Consider the following 15,000-nt stretch of genomic DNA (forward strand, 5'->3'; position numbering starts at 1 on the left):
AATGGTATTGAGCAGAGAGCAAGAGGGCATTGATCCAATGTGTGCTTGTGTCTATAATGGTATTGAGCAGAGAGCAAGAGGGCATTGATCCAATGTGTGCTTGTGTCTGTAATGGTATTGAGCGGAGAGCAAGAGGGCATTGATCCAATGTGTGCTTGTGTCTATAATGGTATTGAGCAGAGAGCAAGAGGGCATTGATCCAATGTGTGCTTGTGTCTGTAATGGTATTGAGCAGAGAGCAAGAGGGCATTGATCCAATGAGTGCTTGTGTCTATAATGGTATTGAGCAGAGAGCAAGAGGGCATTGATCCAATGAGTGCTTGTGTCTATAATGGTATTGAGCAGAGAGGAAGAGGGCATTGATCCAATGTGTGCTTGTGTCTATAATGGTATTGAGCAGAGAGCAAGAGGGCATTGATCCAATGAGTGCTTGTGTCTATAATGGTATTGAGCAGAGAGCAAGAGGGCATTGATCCAATGTGTGCTTGTGTCTATAATGGTATTGAGCAGCGAGGAAGAGGGCATTGATCCAATGTGTGCTTGTGTCTATAATGGTATTGAGCAGAGAGGAAGAGGGCATTGATCCAATGTGTGCTTGTGTCTATAATGGTATTGAGCAGAGAGCAAGAGGGCATTGATCCAATGTGTGCTTGTGTCTGTAATGGTATTGAGCAGAGAGCAAGAGGGCATTGATCCAATGTGTGCTTGTGTCTGTAATGGTATTGAGCAGAGAGCAAGAGGGCATTGATCCAATGTGTGCTTGTGTCTGTAATGGTATTGAGCGGAGAGCAAGAGGGCATTGATCCAATGTGTGCTTGTGTCTATAATGGTATTGAGCAGAGAGCAAGAGGGCATTGATCCAATGTGTGCTTGTGTCTATAATGGTATTGAGCAGAGAGCAAGAGGGCATTGATCCAATGTGTGCTTGTGTCTGTAATGGTATTGAGCAGAGAGCAAGAGGGCATTGATCCAATGTGTGCTTGTGTCTGTAATGGTATTGAGCAGAGAGCAAGAGGGCATTGATCCAATGTGTGCTTGTGTCTGTAATGGTATTGAGCAGAGAGGAAGAGGGCATTGATCCAATGAGTGCTTGTGTCTATAATGGTATTGAGCAGAGAGGAAGAGGGCATTGATCCAATGTGTGCTTGTGTCTATAATGGTATTGAGCAGAGAGGAAGAGGGCATTGATCCAATGAGTGCTTGTGTCTATAATGGTATTGAGCAGAGAGCAAGAGGGCATTGATCCAATGTGTGCTTGTGTCTATAATGGTATTGAGCAGAGAGCAAGAGGGCATTGATCCAATGAGTGCTTGTGTCTATAATGGTATTGAGCAGAGAGCAAGAGGGCATTGATCCAATGTGTGCTTGTGTCTGTAATGGTATTGAGCAGAGAGCAAGAGGGCATTGATCCAATGTGTGCTTGTGTCTATAATGGTATTGAGCAGAGAGCAAGAGGGCAGCAGGGAAACGCTGACTTAGTAACACAGTGAAGAAGAATATATACTTTTGTTGTTGCTGCGCTTGGCTTTTCAGCACATAGAAGACGTAGTGTGGACATAGCATAAATGTAACTCTCTCTCTCTTACCCTACCTGTTAGGGGTTAACTCTCTCTCTCTCTTACCCTACCTGTTAGGGGTTAACTCTCTCTCTCTCTCTTACCCTACCTGTTAGGGGTTAACTCTCTCTCTCTCTCTTACCCTACCTGTTAGGGGTTAACTCTCTCTCTCTTACCCTACCTGTTAGGGGTTAACTCTCTCTCTCTCTCTCTCTCTTACCCTACCTGTTAGGGGTTAACTCTCTCTCTCTTACCCTACCTGTTAGGGGTTAACTCTCTCTCTCTCTTACCCTACCTGTTAGGGGTTAACTCTCTCTCTCTCTTACCCTACCTGTTAGGGGTTAACTCTCTCTCTCTCTTACCCTACCTGTTAGGGGTTAACTCTCTCTCTCTCTCTCTTACCCTACCTGTTAGGGGTTAACTCTCTCTCTCTCTCTCTTACCCTACCTGTTAGAGGTTAACTCTCTCTCTCTCTCTCTCTTACCCTACCTGTTAGGGGTTAACTCTCTCTCTCTCTCTCTTACCCTACCTGTTAGGGGTTAACTCTCTCTCTCTCTCTTACCCTACCTGTTAGGGGTTAACTCTCTCTCTCTCTCTCTTACCCTACCTGTTAGGGGTTGACTCTCTCTCTCTCTCTCTCTTACCCTACCTGTTAGGGGTTGACTCTCTCTCTCTCTTACCCTACCTGTTAGGGGTTAACTCTCTCTCTCTCTCTTACCCTACCTGTTAGGGGTTAACTCTCTCTCTCTCTCTTACCCTACCTGTTAGGGGTTAACTCTCTCTCTCTCTCTTACCCTACCTGTTAGGGGTTAACTCTCTCTCTCTCTCTCTTACCCTACCTGTTAGGGGTTAACTCTCTCTCTCTCTCTCTTACCCTACCTGTTAGGGGTTAACTCTCTCTCTCTCTCTCTCTTACCCTACCTGTTAGGGGTTAACTCTCTCTCTCTCTCTCTCTTACCCTACCTGTTAGGGGTTAACTCTCTCTCTCTCTCTTACCCTACCTGTTAGGGGTTAACTCTCTCTCTCTTACCCTACCTGTTAGGGGTTGACTCTCTCTCTCTCTTACCCTACCTGTTAGGGGTTAACTCTCTCTCTCTCTTACCCTACCTGTTAGGGGTTAACTCTCTCTCTCTCTCTCTTACCCTACCTGTTAGGGGTTAACTCTCTCTCTCTCTTACCCTACCTGTTAGGGGTTAACTCTCTCTCTCTCTCTCTTACCCTACCTGTTAGGGGTTGACTCTCTCTCTCTCTCTTACCCTACCTGTTAGGGGTTAACTCTCTCTCTCTCTTACCCTACCTGTTAGGGGTTAACTCTCTCTCTCTCTCTCTTACCCTACCTGTTAGGGGTTAACTCTCTCTCTCTCTCTCTCTCTCTTACCCTACCTGTTAGAGGTTGACTCTCTCTCTCTCTCTTACCCTACCTGTTAGGGGTTGACTCTCTCTCTCTCTTACCCTACATGTTAGGGGTTGACTCTCTCTCTCTCTTACCCTACCTGTTAGGGGTTGACTCTCTCTCTCTCTCTTACCCTACCTGTTAGGGGTTAACTCTCTCTCTCTCTCTTACCCTACCTGTTAGGGGTTGACTCTCTCTCTCTCTCTTACCCTACCTGTTAGGGGTTGACTCTCTCTCTCTCTCTTACCCTACCTGTTAGGGGTTGACTCTCTCTCTCTCTCTTACCCTACCTGTTAGGGGTTACCTCTCTCTCTCTCTCTCTCTCTCTTACCCTACCTGTTAGGGGTTGACTCTCTCTCTCTCTCTTACCCTACCTGTTAGGGGTTGACTCTCTCTCTCTTACCCTACCTGTTAGGGGTTGACTCTCTCTCTCTCTCTTACCCTACCTGTTAGGGGTTGACTCTCTCTCTCTCTCTTACCCTACCTGTTAGGGGTTGACTCTCTCTCTCTCTTACCCTACCTGTTAGGGGTTAACTCTCTCTCTCTCTTACCCTACCTGTTAGGGGTTAACTCTCTCTCTCTCTTACCCTACCTGTTAGGGGTTAACTCTCTCTCTCTCTTACCCTACCTGTTAGGGGTTAACTCTCTCTCTCTCTTACCCTACCTGTTAGGGGTTAACTCTCTCTCTCTCTTACCCTACCTGTTAGGAGTTGACTCTCTCTCTCTCTTACCCTACCTGTTAGGGGTTAACTCTCTCTCTCTCTCTCTCTTACCCTACCTGTTAGGGGTTAACTCTCTCTCTCTCTTACCCTACCTGTTAGGAGTTGACTCTCTCTCTCTCTTACCCTACCTGTTAGGGGTTGACTCTCTCTCTCTCTCTCTTACCCTACCTGTTAGGGGTTAACTCTCTCTCTCTCTTACCCTACCTGTTAGGGGTTAACTCTCTCTCTCTCTCTCTCTTACCCTACCTGTTAGGGGTTAACTCTCTCTCTCTCTTACCCTACCTGTTAGGGGTTAACTCTCTCTCTCTTACCCTACCTGTTAGGGGTTGACTCTCTCTCTCTCTTACCCTACCTGTTAGGGGTTAACTCTCTCTCTCTCTTACCCTACCTGTTAGGGGTTAACTCTCTCTCTCTCTTACCCTACCTGTTAGGGGTTATCTCTCTCTCTCTCTCTTACCCTACATGTTAGGGGTTGACTCTCTCTCTCTCTTACCCTACCTGTTAGGGGTTGACTCTCTCTCTCTCTTACCCTACCTGTTAGGGGTTAACTCTCTCTCTCTCTCTTACCCTACCTGTTAGGGGTTAACTCTCTCTCTCTCTTACCCTACCTGTTAGGGGTTAACTCTCTCTCTCTCTTACCCTACCTGTTAGGGGTTGACTCTCTCTCTCTCTTACCCTACCTGTTAGGGGTTAACTCTCTCTCTCTTACCCTACCTGTTAGGAGTTGACTCTCTCTCTCTCTATCTCTTACCCTACCTGTTAGGGGTTAACTCTCTCTCTCTCTCTCTTACCCTACCTGTTAGGGGTTAACTCTCTCTCTCTCTTACCCTACCTGTTAGGGGTTAACTCTCTCTCTCTCTCTTACCCTACCTGTTAGGGGTTAACTCTCTCTCTCTCTCTTACCCTACCTGTTAGGGGTTAACTCTCTCTCTCTTACCCTACCTGTTAGGGGTTAACTCTCTCTCTCTCTCTTACCCTACCTGTTAGGGGTTGACTCTCTCTCTCTCTTACCCTACCTGTTAGGAGTTGACTCTCTCTCTCTCTCTCTCTTACCCTACCTGTTAGGGGTTAACTCTCTCTCTCTCTTACCCTACCTGTTAGGGGTTAACTCTCTCTCTTACCCTGCCTGTTAGAGGTTGACTCTCTCTCTCTCTCTTACCCTACCTGTTAGGGGTTATCTCGCTCTCTCTCTCTTACCCTACCTGTTAGGGGTTAACTCTCTCTTACCCTACCTGTTAGGGGTTAACTCTCTCTCTCTCTTACCCTACCTGTTAGGGGTTGACTCTCTCTCTCTTACCCTACCTGTTAGGGGTTAACTCTCTCTCTCTCTTACCCTACCTGTTAGGGGTTAACTCTCTCTCTCTCTTACCCTACCTGTTAGGGGTTAACTCTCTCTCTCTCTTACCCTACCTGTTAGGGGTTAACTCTCTCTCTCTCTTACCCTACCTGTTAGGGGTTGACTCTCTCTCTCTCTCTCTCTCTTACCCTACCTGTTAGGGGTTAACTCTCTCTCTCTTACCCTACCTGTTAGGGGTTGACTCTCTCTCTCTCTCTCTCTTACCCTACCTGTTAGGGGTTGACTCTCTCTCTCTCTTACCCTACCTGTTAGGGGTTGACTCTCTCTCTCTCTCTCTCTCTACCCTACCTGTTAGGGGTTGACTCTCTCTCTCTCTCTCTCTTACCCTACCTGTTAGGGGTTAACTCTCTCTCTCTCTTACCCTACCTGTTAGGGGTTGACTCTCTCTCTCTCTCTCTCTTACCCTACCTGTTAGGGGTTGACTCTCTCTCTCTCTTACCCTACCTGTTAGGGGTTGACTCTCTCTCTCTCTTACCCTACCTGTTAGGGGTTGACTCTCTCTCTCTCTCTCTTACCCTACCTGTTAGGGGTTAACTCTCTCTCTCTTACCCTACCTGTTAGGGGTTAACTCTCTCTCTCTCTTACCCTACCTGTTAGGGGTTGACTCTCTCTCTCTCTCTCTCTTACCCTACCTGTTAGGGGTTAACTCTCTCTCTCTCTTACCCTACCTGTTAGGGGTTGACTCTCTCTCTCTCTCTCTCTTACCCTACCTGTTAGGGGTTGACTCTCTCTCTCTCTCTTACCCTACCTGTTAGGGGTTAACTCTCTCTCTCTCTTACCCTACCTGTTAGGGGTTAACTCTCTCTCTCTCTCTCTTACCCTACCTGTTAGGGGTTAACTCTCTCTCTCTCTCTCTCTTACCCTACCTGTTAGGGGTTGACTCTCTCTCTCTCTCTTACCCTACCTGTTAGGGGTTGACTCTCTCTCTCTCTTACCCTACCTGTTAGGGGTTGACTCTCTCTCTCTCTTACCCTACCTGTTAGGGGTTGACTCTCTCTCTCTCTCTTACCCTACCTGTTAGGGGTTAACTCTCTCTCTCTCTCTTACCCTACCTGTTAGGGGTTAACTCTCTCTCTCTCTCTCTTACCCTACCTGTTAGGGGTTGACTCTCTCTCTCTCTTACCCTACCTGTTAGGGGTTGACTCTCTCTCTCTCTCTTACCCTACCTGTTAGGGGTTACTCTCTCTCTCTCTCTCTTACCCTACCTGTTAGGGGTTGACTCTCTCTCTCTCTTACCCTACCTGTTAGGGGTTAACTCTCTCTCTCTCTCTCTTACCCTACCTGTTAGGGGTTGACCTCTCTCTCTCTTACCCTACCTGTTAGGGGTTGACTCTCTCTCTCTCTCTTACCCTACCTGTTAGGGGTTGACTCTCTCTCTCTCTCTTACCCTACCTGTTAGGGGTTGACTCTCTCTCTCTCTCTTACCCTACCTGTTAGGGGTTGACTCTCTCTCTCTCTTACCCTACCTGTTAGGGGTTAACTCTCTCTCTCTCTTACCCTACCTGTTAGGGGTTAACTCTCTCTCTCTCTTACCCTACCTGTTAGGGGTTAACTCTCTCTCTCTCTTACCCTACCTGTTAGGGGTTAACTCTCTCTCTCTCTTACCCTACCTGTTAGGGGTTACCTCTCTCTCTCTCTTACCCTACCTGTTAGGGGTTGACTCTCTCTCTCTCTCTTACCCTACCTGTTAGGGGTTGACTCTCTCTCTCTCTTACCCTACCTGTTAGGGGTTAACTCTCTCTCTCTCTTACCCTACCTGTTAGGGGTTAACTCTCTCTCTCTCTTACCCTACCTGTTAGGGGTTAACTCTCTCTCTCTCTTACCCTACCTGTTAGGGGTTAACTCTCTCTCTCTCTTACCCTACCTGTTAGGGGTTAACTCTCTCTCTCTCTTACCCTACCTGTTAGGGGTTGACTCTCTCTCTCTCTTACCCTACCTGTTAGGGGTTAACTCTCTCTCTCTCTCTCTCTACCCTACCTGTTAGGGGTTAACTCTCTCTCTCTCTACCCTACCTGTTAGGGGTTGACTCTCTCTCTCTCTTACCCTACCTGTTAGGGGTTGACTCTCTCTCTCTCTCTCTTACCCTACCTGTTAGGGGTTAACTCTCTCTCTCTCTTACCCTACCTGTTAGGGGTTAACTCTCTCTCTCTCTCTCTTACCCTACCTGTTAGGGGTTAACTCTCTCTCTCTCTTACCCTACCTGTTAGGGGTTAACTCTCTCTCTCTCTTACCCTACCTGTTAGGGGTTGACTCTCTCTCTCTCTTACCCTACCTGTTAGGGGTTAACTCTCTCTCTCTCTTACCCTACCTGTTAGGGGTTAACTCTCTCTCTCTCTTACCCTACCTGTTAGGGGTTATCTCTCTCTCTCTCTCTTACCCTACCTGTTAGGGGTTGACTCTCTCTCTCTCTTACCCTACCTGTTAGGGGTTGACTCTCTCTCTCTCTTACCCTACCTGTTAGGGGTTAACTCTCTCTCTCTCTCTTACCCTACCTGTTAGGGGTTAACTCTCTCTCTCTCTTACCCTACCTGTTAGGGGTTAACTCTCTCTCTCTCTTACCCTACCTGTTAGGGGTTGACTCTCTCTCTCTCTTACCCTACCTGTTAGGGGTTAACTCTCTCTCTCTCTTACCCTACCTGTTAGGGGTTGACTCTCTCTCTCTCTCTCTTACCCTACCTGTTAGGGGTTAACTCTCTCTCTCTCTCTCTTACCCTACCTGTTAGGGGTTAACTCTCTCTCTCTCTTACCCTACCTGTTAGGGGTTAACTCTCTCTCTCTCTCTTACCCTACCTGTTAGGGGTTAACTCTCTCTCTCTCTCTACCCTACCTGTTAGGGGTTAACTCTCTCTCTCTCTTACCCTACCTGTTAGGGGTTAACTCTCTCTCTCTTACCCTACCTGTTAGGGGTTAACTCTCTCTCTCTCTTACCCTACCTGTTAGGGGTTAACTCTCTCTCTCTCTTACCCTACCTGTTAGGGGTTAACTCTCTCTCTCTCTTACCCTACCTGTTAGGGGTTACCTCTCTCTCTCTCTTACCCTACCTGTTAGGGGTTGACTCTCTCTCTCTCTCTTACCCTACCTGTTAGGGGTTGACTCTCTCTCTCTCTTACCCTACCTGTTAGGGGTTGACTCTCTCTCTCTCTTACCCTACCTGTTAGGGGTTAACTCTCTCTCTCTCTTACCCTACCTGTTAGGGGTTAACTCTCTCTCTCTCTTACCCTACCTGTTAGGGGTTAACTCTCTCTCTCTCTTACCCTACCTGTTAGGAGTTGACTCTCTCTCTCTCTTACCCTACCTGTTAGGGGTTAACTCTCTCTCTCTCTCTCTCTTACCCTACCTGTTAGGGGTTAACTCTCTCTCTCTCTTACCCTACCTGTTAGGAGTTGACTCTCTCTCTCTCTTACCCTACCTGTTAGGGGTTGACTCTCTCTCTCTCTCTCTTACCCTACCTGTTAGGGGTTAACTCTCTCTCTCTCTTACCCTACCTGTTAGGGGTTAACTCTCTCTCTCTCTCTCTCTTACCCTACCTGTTAGGGGTTAACTCTCTCTCTCTCTTACCCTACCTGTTAGGGGTTAACTCTCTCTCTCTTACCCTACCTGTTAGGGGTTGACTCTCTCTCTCTCTTACCCTACCTGTTAGGGGTTAACTCTCTCTCTCTCTTACCCTACCTGTTAGGGGTTAACTCTCTCTCTCTCTTACCCTACCTGTTAGGGGTTATCTCTCTCTCTCTCTCTTACCCTACATGTTAGGGGTTGACTCTCTCTCTCTCTTACCCTACCTGTTAGGGGTTGACTCTCTCTCTCTCTTACCCTACCTGTTAGGGGTTAACTCTCTCTCTCTCTCTTACCCTACCTGTTAGGGGTTAACTCTCTCTCTCTCTTACCCTACCTGTTAGGGGTTAACTCTCTCTCTCTCTTACCCTACCTGTTAGGGGTTGACTCTCTCTCTCTCTTACCCTACCTGTTAGGGGTTAACTCTCTCTCTCTTACCCTACCTGTTAGGAGTTGACTCTCTCTCTCTCTATCTCTTACCCTACCTGTTAGGGGTTAACTCTCTCTCTCTCTCTCTTACCCTACCTGTTAGGGGTTAACTCTCTCTCTCTCTTACCCTACCTGTTAGGGGTTAACTCTCTCTCTCTCTCTTACCCTACCTGTTAGGGGTTAACTCTCTCTCTCTCTCTTACCCTACCTGTTAGGGGTTAACTCTCTCTCTCTTACCCTACCTGTTAGGGGTTAACTCTCTCTCTCTCTCTTACCCTACCTGTTAGGGGTTGACTCTCTCTCTCTCTTACCCTACCTGTTAGGAGTTGACTCTCTCTCTCTCTCTCTCTTACCCTACCTGTTAGGGGTTATCTCGCTCTCTCTCTCTTACCCTACCTGTTAGGGGTTAACTCTCTCTTACCCTACCTGTTAGGGGTTAACTCTCTCTCTCTCTTACCCTACCTGTTAGGGGTTGACTCTCTCTCTCTTACCCTACCTGTTAGGGGTTAACTCTCTCTCTCTCTTACCCTACCTGTTAGGGGTTAACTCTCTCTCTCTCTTACCCTACCTGTTAGGGGTTAACTCTCTCTCTCTCTTACCCTACCTGTTAGGGGTTAACTCTCTCTCTCTCTTACCCTACCTGTTAGGGGTTGACTCTCTCTCTCTCTCTCTCTCTTACCCTACCTGTTAGGGGTTAACTCTCTCTCTCTTACCCTACCTGTTAGGGGTTGACTCTCTCTCTCTCTCTCTCTTACCCTACCTGTTAGGGGTTGACTCTCTCTCTCTCTTACCCTACCTGTTAGGGGTTGACTCTCTCTCTCTCTCTCTCTCTTACCCTACCTGTTAGGGGTTGACTCTCTCTCTCTCTCTCTCTTACCCTACCTGTTAGGGGTTAACTCTCTCTCTCTCTTACCCTACCTGTTAGGGGTTGACTCTCTCTCTCTCTCTCTCTTACCCTACCTGTTAGGGGTTAACTCTCTCTCTCTCTTACCCTACCTGTTAGAGGTTGACTCTCTCTCTCTCTCTTACCCTACCTGTTAGGGGTTGACTCTCTCTCTCTCTTACCCTACATGTTAGGGGTTGACTCTCTCTCTCTCTTACCCTACCTGTTAGGGGTTGACTCTCTCTCTCTCTCTTACCCTACCTGTTAGGGGTTAACTCTCTCTCTCTCTCTTACCCTACCTGTTAGGGGTTAACTCTCTCTCTCTCTCTCTTACCCTACCTGTTAGGGGTTGACTCTCTCTCTCTCTCTTACCCTACCTGTTAGGGGTTGACTCTCTCTCTCTCTCTTACCCTACCTGTTAGGGGTTACCTCTCTCTCTCTCTCTCTCTTACCCTACCTGTTAGGGGTTGACTCTCTCTCTCTCTTACCCTACCTGTTAGGGGTTAACTCTCTCTCTCTCTCTCTTACCCTACCTGTTAGGGGTTGACTCTCTCTCTCTTACCCTACCTGTTAGGGGTTGACTCTCTCTCTCTCTCTTACCCTACCTGTTAGGGGTTGACTCTCTCTCTCTCTCTTACCCTACCTGTTAGGGGTTGACTCTCTCTCTCTCTCTTACCCTACCTGTTAGGGGTTGACTCTCTCTCTCTCTTACCCTACCTGTTAGGGGTTAACTCTCTCTCTCTTACCCTACCTGTTAGGGGTTAACTCTCTCTCTCTTACCCTACCTGTTAGGGGTTAACTCTCTCTCTCTTACCCTACCTGTTAGGGGTTAACTCTCTCTCTCTCTTACCCTACCTGTTAGGGGTTAACTCTCTCTCTCTCTTACCCTACCTGTTAGGGGTTACCTCTCTCTCTCTCTTACCCTACCTGTTAGGGGTTGACTCTCTCTCTCTCTCTTACCCTACCTGTTAGGGGTTGACTCTCTCTCTCTCTTACCCTACCTGTTAGGGGTTAACTCTCTCTCTCTCTTACCCTACCTGTTAGGGGTTAACTCTCTCTCTCTCTTACCCTACCTGTTAGGGGTTAACTCTCTCTCTCTCTTACCCTACCTGTTAGGGGTTAACTCTCTCTCTCTCTTACCCTACCTGTTAGGGGTTAACTCTCTCTCTCTCTTACCCTACCTGTTAGGAGTTGACTCTCTCTCTCTCTTACCCTACCTGTTAGGGGTTAACTCTCTCTCTCTCTCTCTCTTACCCTACCTGTTAGGGGTTAACTCTCTCTCTCTCTTACCCTACCTGTTAGGAGTTGACTCTCTCTCTCTCTTACCCTACCTGTTAGGGGTTGACTCTCTCTCTCTCTCTCTTACCCTACCTGTTAGGGGTTAACTCTCTCTCTCTCTTACCCTACCTGTTAGGGGTTAACTCTCTCTCTCTCTCTCTCTTACCCTACCTGTTAGGGGTTAACTCTCTCTCTCTCTTACCCTACCTGTTAGGGGTTAACTCTCTCTCTCTTACCCTACCTGTTAGGGGTTGACTCTCTCTCTCTCTTACCCTACCTGTTAGGGGTTAACTCTCTCTCTCTCTTACCCTACCTGTTAGGGGTTAACTCTCTCTCTCTCTTACCCTACCTGTTAGGGGTTATCTCTCTCTCTCTCTCTTACCCTACCTGTTAGGGGTTGACTCTCTCTCTCTCTTACCCTACCTGTTAGGGGTTGACTCTCTCTCTCTCTTACCCTACCTGTTAGGGGTTAACTCTCTCTCTCTCTCTTACCCTACCTGTTAGGGGTTAACTCTCTCTCTCTCTTACCCTACCTGTTAGGGGTTAACTCTCTCTCTCTCTTACCCTACCTGTTAGGGGTTGACTCTCTCTCTCTCTTACCCTACCTGTTAGGGGTTAACTCTCTCTCTCTTACCCTACCTGTTAGGAGTTGACTCTCTCTCTCTCTATCTCTTACCCTACCTGTTAGGGGTTAACTCTCTCTCTCTCTCTCTTACCCTACCTGTTAGGGGTTAACTCTCTCTCTCTCTTACCCTACCTGTTAGGGGTTAACTCTCTCTCTCTCTCTTACCCTACCTGTTAGGGGTTAACTCTCTCTCTCTCTCTTACCCTACCTGTTAGGGGTTAACTCTCTCTCTCTTACCCTACCTGTTAGGGGTTAACTCTCTCTCTCTCTCTTACCCTACCTGTTAGGGGTTGACTCTCTCTCTCTCTTACCCTACCTGTTAGGGGTTGACTCTCTCTCTCTCTCTCTCTTACCCTACCTGTTAGGGGTTAACTCTCTCTCTCTCTTACCCTACCTGTTAGGGGTTAACTCTCTCTCTCTTACCCTACCTGTTAGGGGTTGACTCTCTCTCTCTCTCTTACCCTACCTGTTAGGGGTTATCTCGCTCTCTCTCTCTTACCCTACCTGTTAGGGGTTAACTCTCTCTCTCTTACCCTACCTGTTAGGGGTTAACTCTCTCTCTCTCTTACCCTACCTGTTAGGGGTTGACTCTCTCTCTCTTACCCTACCTGTTAGGGGTTAACTCTCTCTCTCTCTTACCCTACCTGTTAGGGGTTAACTCTCTCTCTCTCTTACCCTACCTGTTAGGGGTTAACTCTCTCTCTCTCTTACCCTACCTGTTAGGGGTTAACTCTCTCTCTCTCTTACCCTACCTGTTAGGGGTTGACTCTCTCTCTCTCTCTCTCTCTTACCCTACCTGTTAGGGGTTAACTCTCTCTCTCTTACCCTACCTGTTAGGGGTTGACTCTCTCTCTCTCTCTCTCTTACCCTACCTGTTAGGGGTTGACTCTCTCTCTCTCTTACCCTACCTGTTAGGGGTTGACTCTCTCTCTCTCTCTCTCTCTTACCCTACCTGTTAGGGGTTGACTCTCTCTCTCTCTCTCTCTTACCCTACCTGTTAGGGGTTAACTCTCTCTCTCTCTTACCCTACCTGTTAGGGGTTGACTCTCTCTCTCTCTCTCTCTTACCCTACCTGTTAGGGGTTGACTCTCTCTCTCTCTCTCTTACCCTACCTGTTAGGGGTTGACTCTCTCTCTCTCTTACCCTACCTGTTAGGGGTTGACTCTCTCTCTCTCTCTCTTACCCTACCTGTTAGGGGTTAACTCTCTCTCTCTCTTACCCTACCTGTTAGGGGTTAACTCTCTCTCTCTCTTACCCTACCTGTTAGGGGTTGACTCTCTCTCCTCTCTCTCTTACCCTACCTGTTAGGGGTTAACTCTCTCTCTCTCTTACCCTACCTGTTAGGGGTTGACTCTCTCTCTCTCTCTCTCTCTTACCCTACCTGTTAGGGGTTGACTCTCTCTCTCTCTCTCTCTTACCCTACCTGTTAGGGGTTGACTCTCTCTCTCTCTTACCCTACCTGTTAGGGGTTGACTCTCTCTCTCTCTTACCCTACCTGTTAGGGGTTAACTCTCTCTCTCTTACCCTACCTGTTAGGGGTTAACTCTCTCTCTCTCTCTTACCCTACCTGTTAGGGGTTAACTCTCTCTCTCTCTTACCCTACCTGTTAGGGGTTGACTCTCTCTCTCTCTTACCCTACCTGTTAGGGGTTGACTCTCTCTCTCTCTCTCTTACCCTACCTGTTAGGGGTTAACTCTCTCTCTCTCTTACCCTACCTGTTAGGGGTTAACTCTCTCTCTCTCTCTCTTACCCTACCTGTTAGGGGTTAACTCTCTCTCTCTCTTACCCTACCTGTTAGGGGTTAACTCTCTCTCTCTCTTACCCTACCTGTTAGGGGTTGACTCTCTCTCTCTCTTACCCTACCTGTTAGGGGTTAACTCTCTCTCTCTCTTACCCTACCTGTTAGGGGTTAACTCTCTCTCTCTCTTACCCTACCTGTTAGGGGTTAACTCTCTCTCTCTCTCTTACCCTACCTGTTAGGGGTTGACTCTCTCTCTCTCTTACCCTACCTGTTAGGGGTTGACTCTCTCTCTCTCTTACCCTACCTGTTAGGGGTTAACTCTCTCTCTCTCTCTTACCCTACCTGTTAGGGGTTAACTCTCTCTCTCTCTTACCCTACCTGTTAGGGGTTAACTCTCTCTCTCTCTTACCCTACCTGTTAGGGGTTGACTCTCTCTCTCTCTTACCCTACCTGTTAGGGGTTAACTCTCTCTCTCTTACCCTACCTGTTAGGGGTTGACTCTCTCTCTCTCTCTCTTACCCTACCTGTTAGGGGTTAACTCTCTCTCTCTCTCTCTTACCCTACCTGTTAGGGGTTAACTCTCTCTCTCTCTTACCCTACCTGTTAGGGGTTAACTCTCTCTCTCTCTTACCCTACCTGTTAGGGGTTAACTCTCTCTCTCTCTCTTACCCTACCTGTTAGGGGTTAACTCTCTCTCTCTCTCTTACCCTACCTGTTAGGGGTTAACTCTCTCTCTCTCTTACCCTACCTGTTAGGGGTTAACTCTCTCTCTCTCTCTCTTACCCTACCTGTTAGGGGTTGACTCTCTCTCTCTCTTACCCTACCTGTTAGGGGTTAACTCTCTCTCTTACCCTGCCTGTTAGAGGTTGACTCTCTCTCTCTCTCTTACCCTACCTGTTAGGGGTTATCTCGCTCTCTCTCTCTTACCCTACCTGTTAGGGGTTAACTCTCTCTTACCCTACCTGTTAGGGGTTAACTCTCTCTCTCTCTTACCCTACCTGTTAGGGGTTGACTCTCTCTCTCTTACCCTACCTGTTAGGGGTTAACTCTCTCTCTCTCTTACCCTACCTGTTAGGGGTTAACTCTCTCTCTCTCTTACCCTACCTGTTAGGGGTTAACTCTCTCTCTCTCTTACCCTACCTGTTAGGGGTTAACTCTCTCTCTCTCTTACCCTACCTGTTAGGGGTTGACTCTCTCTCTCTCTCTCTCTCTTACCCTACCTGTTAGGGGTTAACTCTCTCTCTCTTACCCTACCTGTTAGGGGTTGACTCTCTCTCTCTCTCTCTCTTACCCTACCTGTTAGGGGTTGACTCTCTCTCTCTCTTACCCTACCTGTTAGGGGTTGACTCTCTCTCTCTCTCTCTCTTACCCTACCTGTTAGGGGTTGACTCTCTCTCTCTCTCTCTCTTACCCTACCTGTTAGGGGTTAACTCTCTCTCTCTCTTACCCTACCTGTTAGGGGTT

The 15,000-nt window shown here is 47.9% G+C and overlaps 1 protein-coding gene across 1 annotated transcript in view; it reads right to left on the reverse strand.

Moving 5' to 3' along the window:
• Positions 1-14,979: 14,979 nt before the first annotated feature.
• The window catches only part of LOC129818292 (uncharacterized), a 7,014-nt gene continuing 6,993 nt past the window's right edge, over positions 14,980-15,000 (reverse strand). The window contains exon 9 of the mRNA XM_055874034.1: positions 14,980-14,988. Coding sequence (XP_055730009.1) covers positions 14,980-14,988 — 9 coding nt within the window. The remainder of the gene's footprint in view (positions 14,989-15,000) is intronic.

The sequence above is a fragment of the Salvelinus fontinalis genome, chromosome 21 (assembly GCF_029448725.1).
Source record: "Salvelinus fontinalis isolate EN_2023a chromosome 21, ASM2944872v1, whole genome shotgun sequence".
Taxonomy (NCBI): domain Eukaryota; kingdom Metazoa; phylum Chordata; class Actinopteri; order Salmoniformes; family Salmonidae; genus Salvelinus; species Salvelinus fontinalis.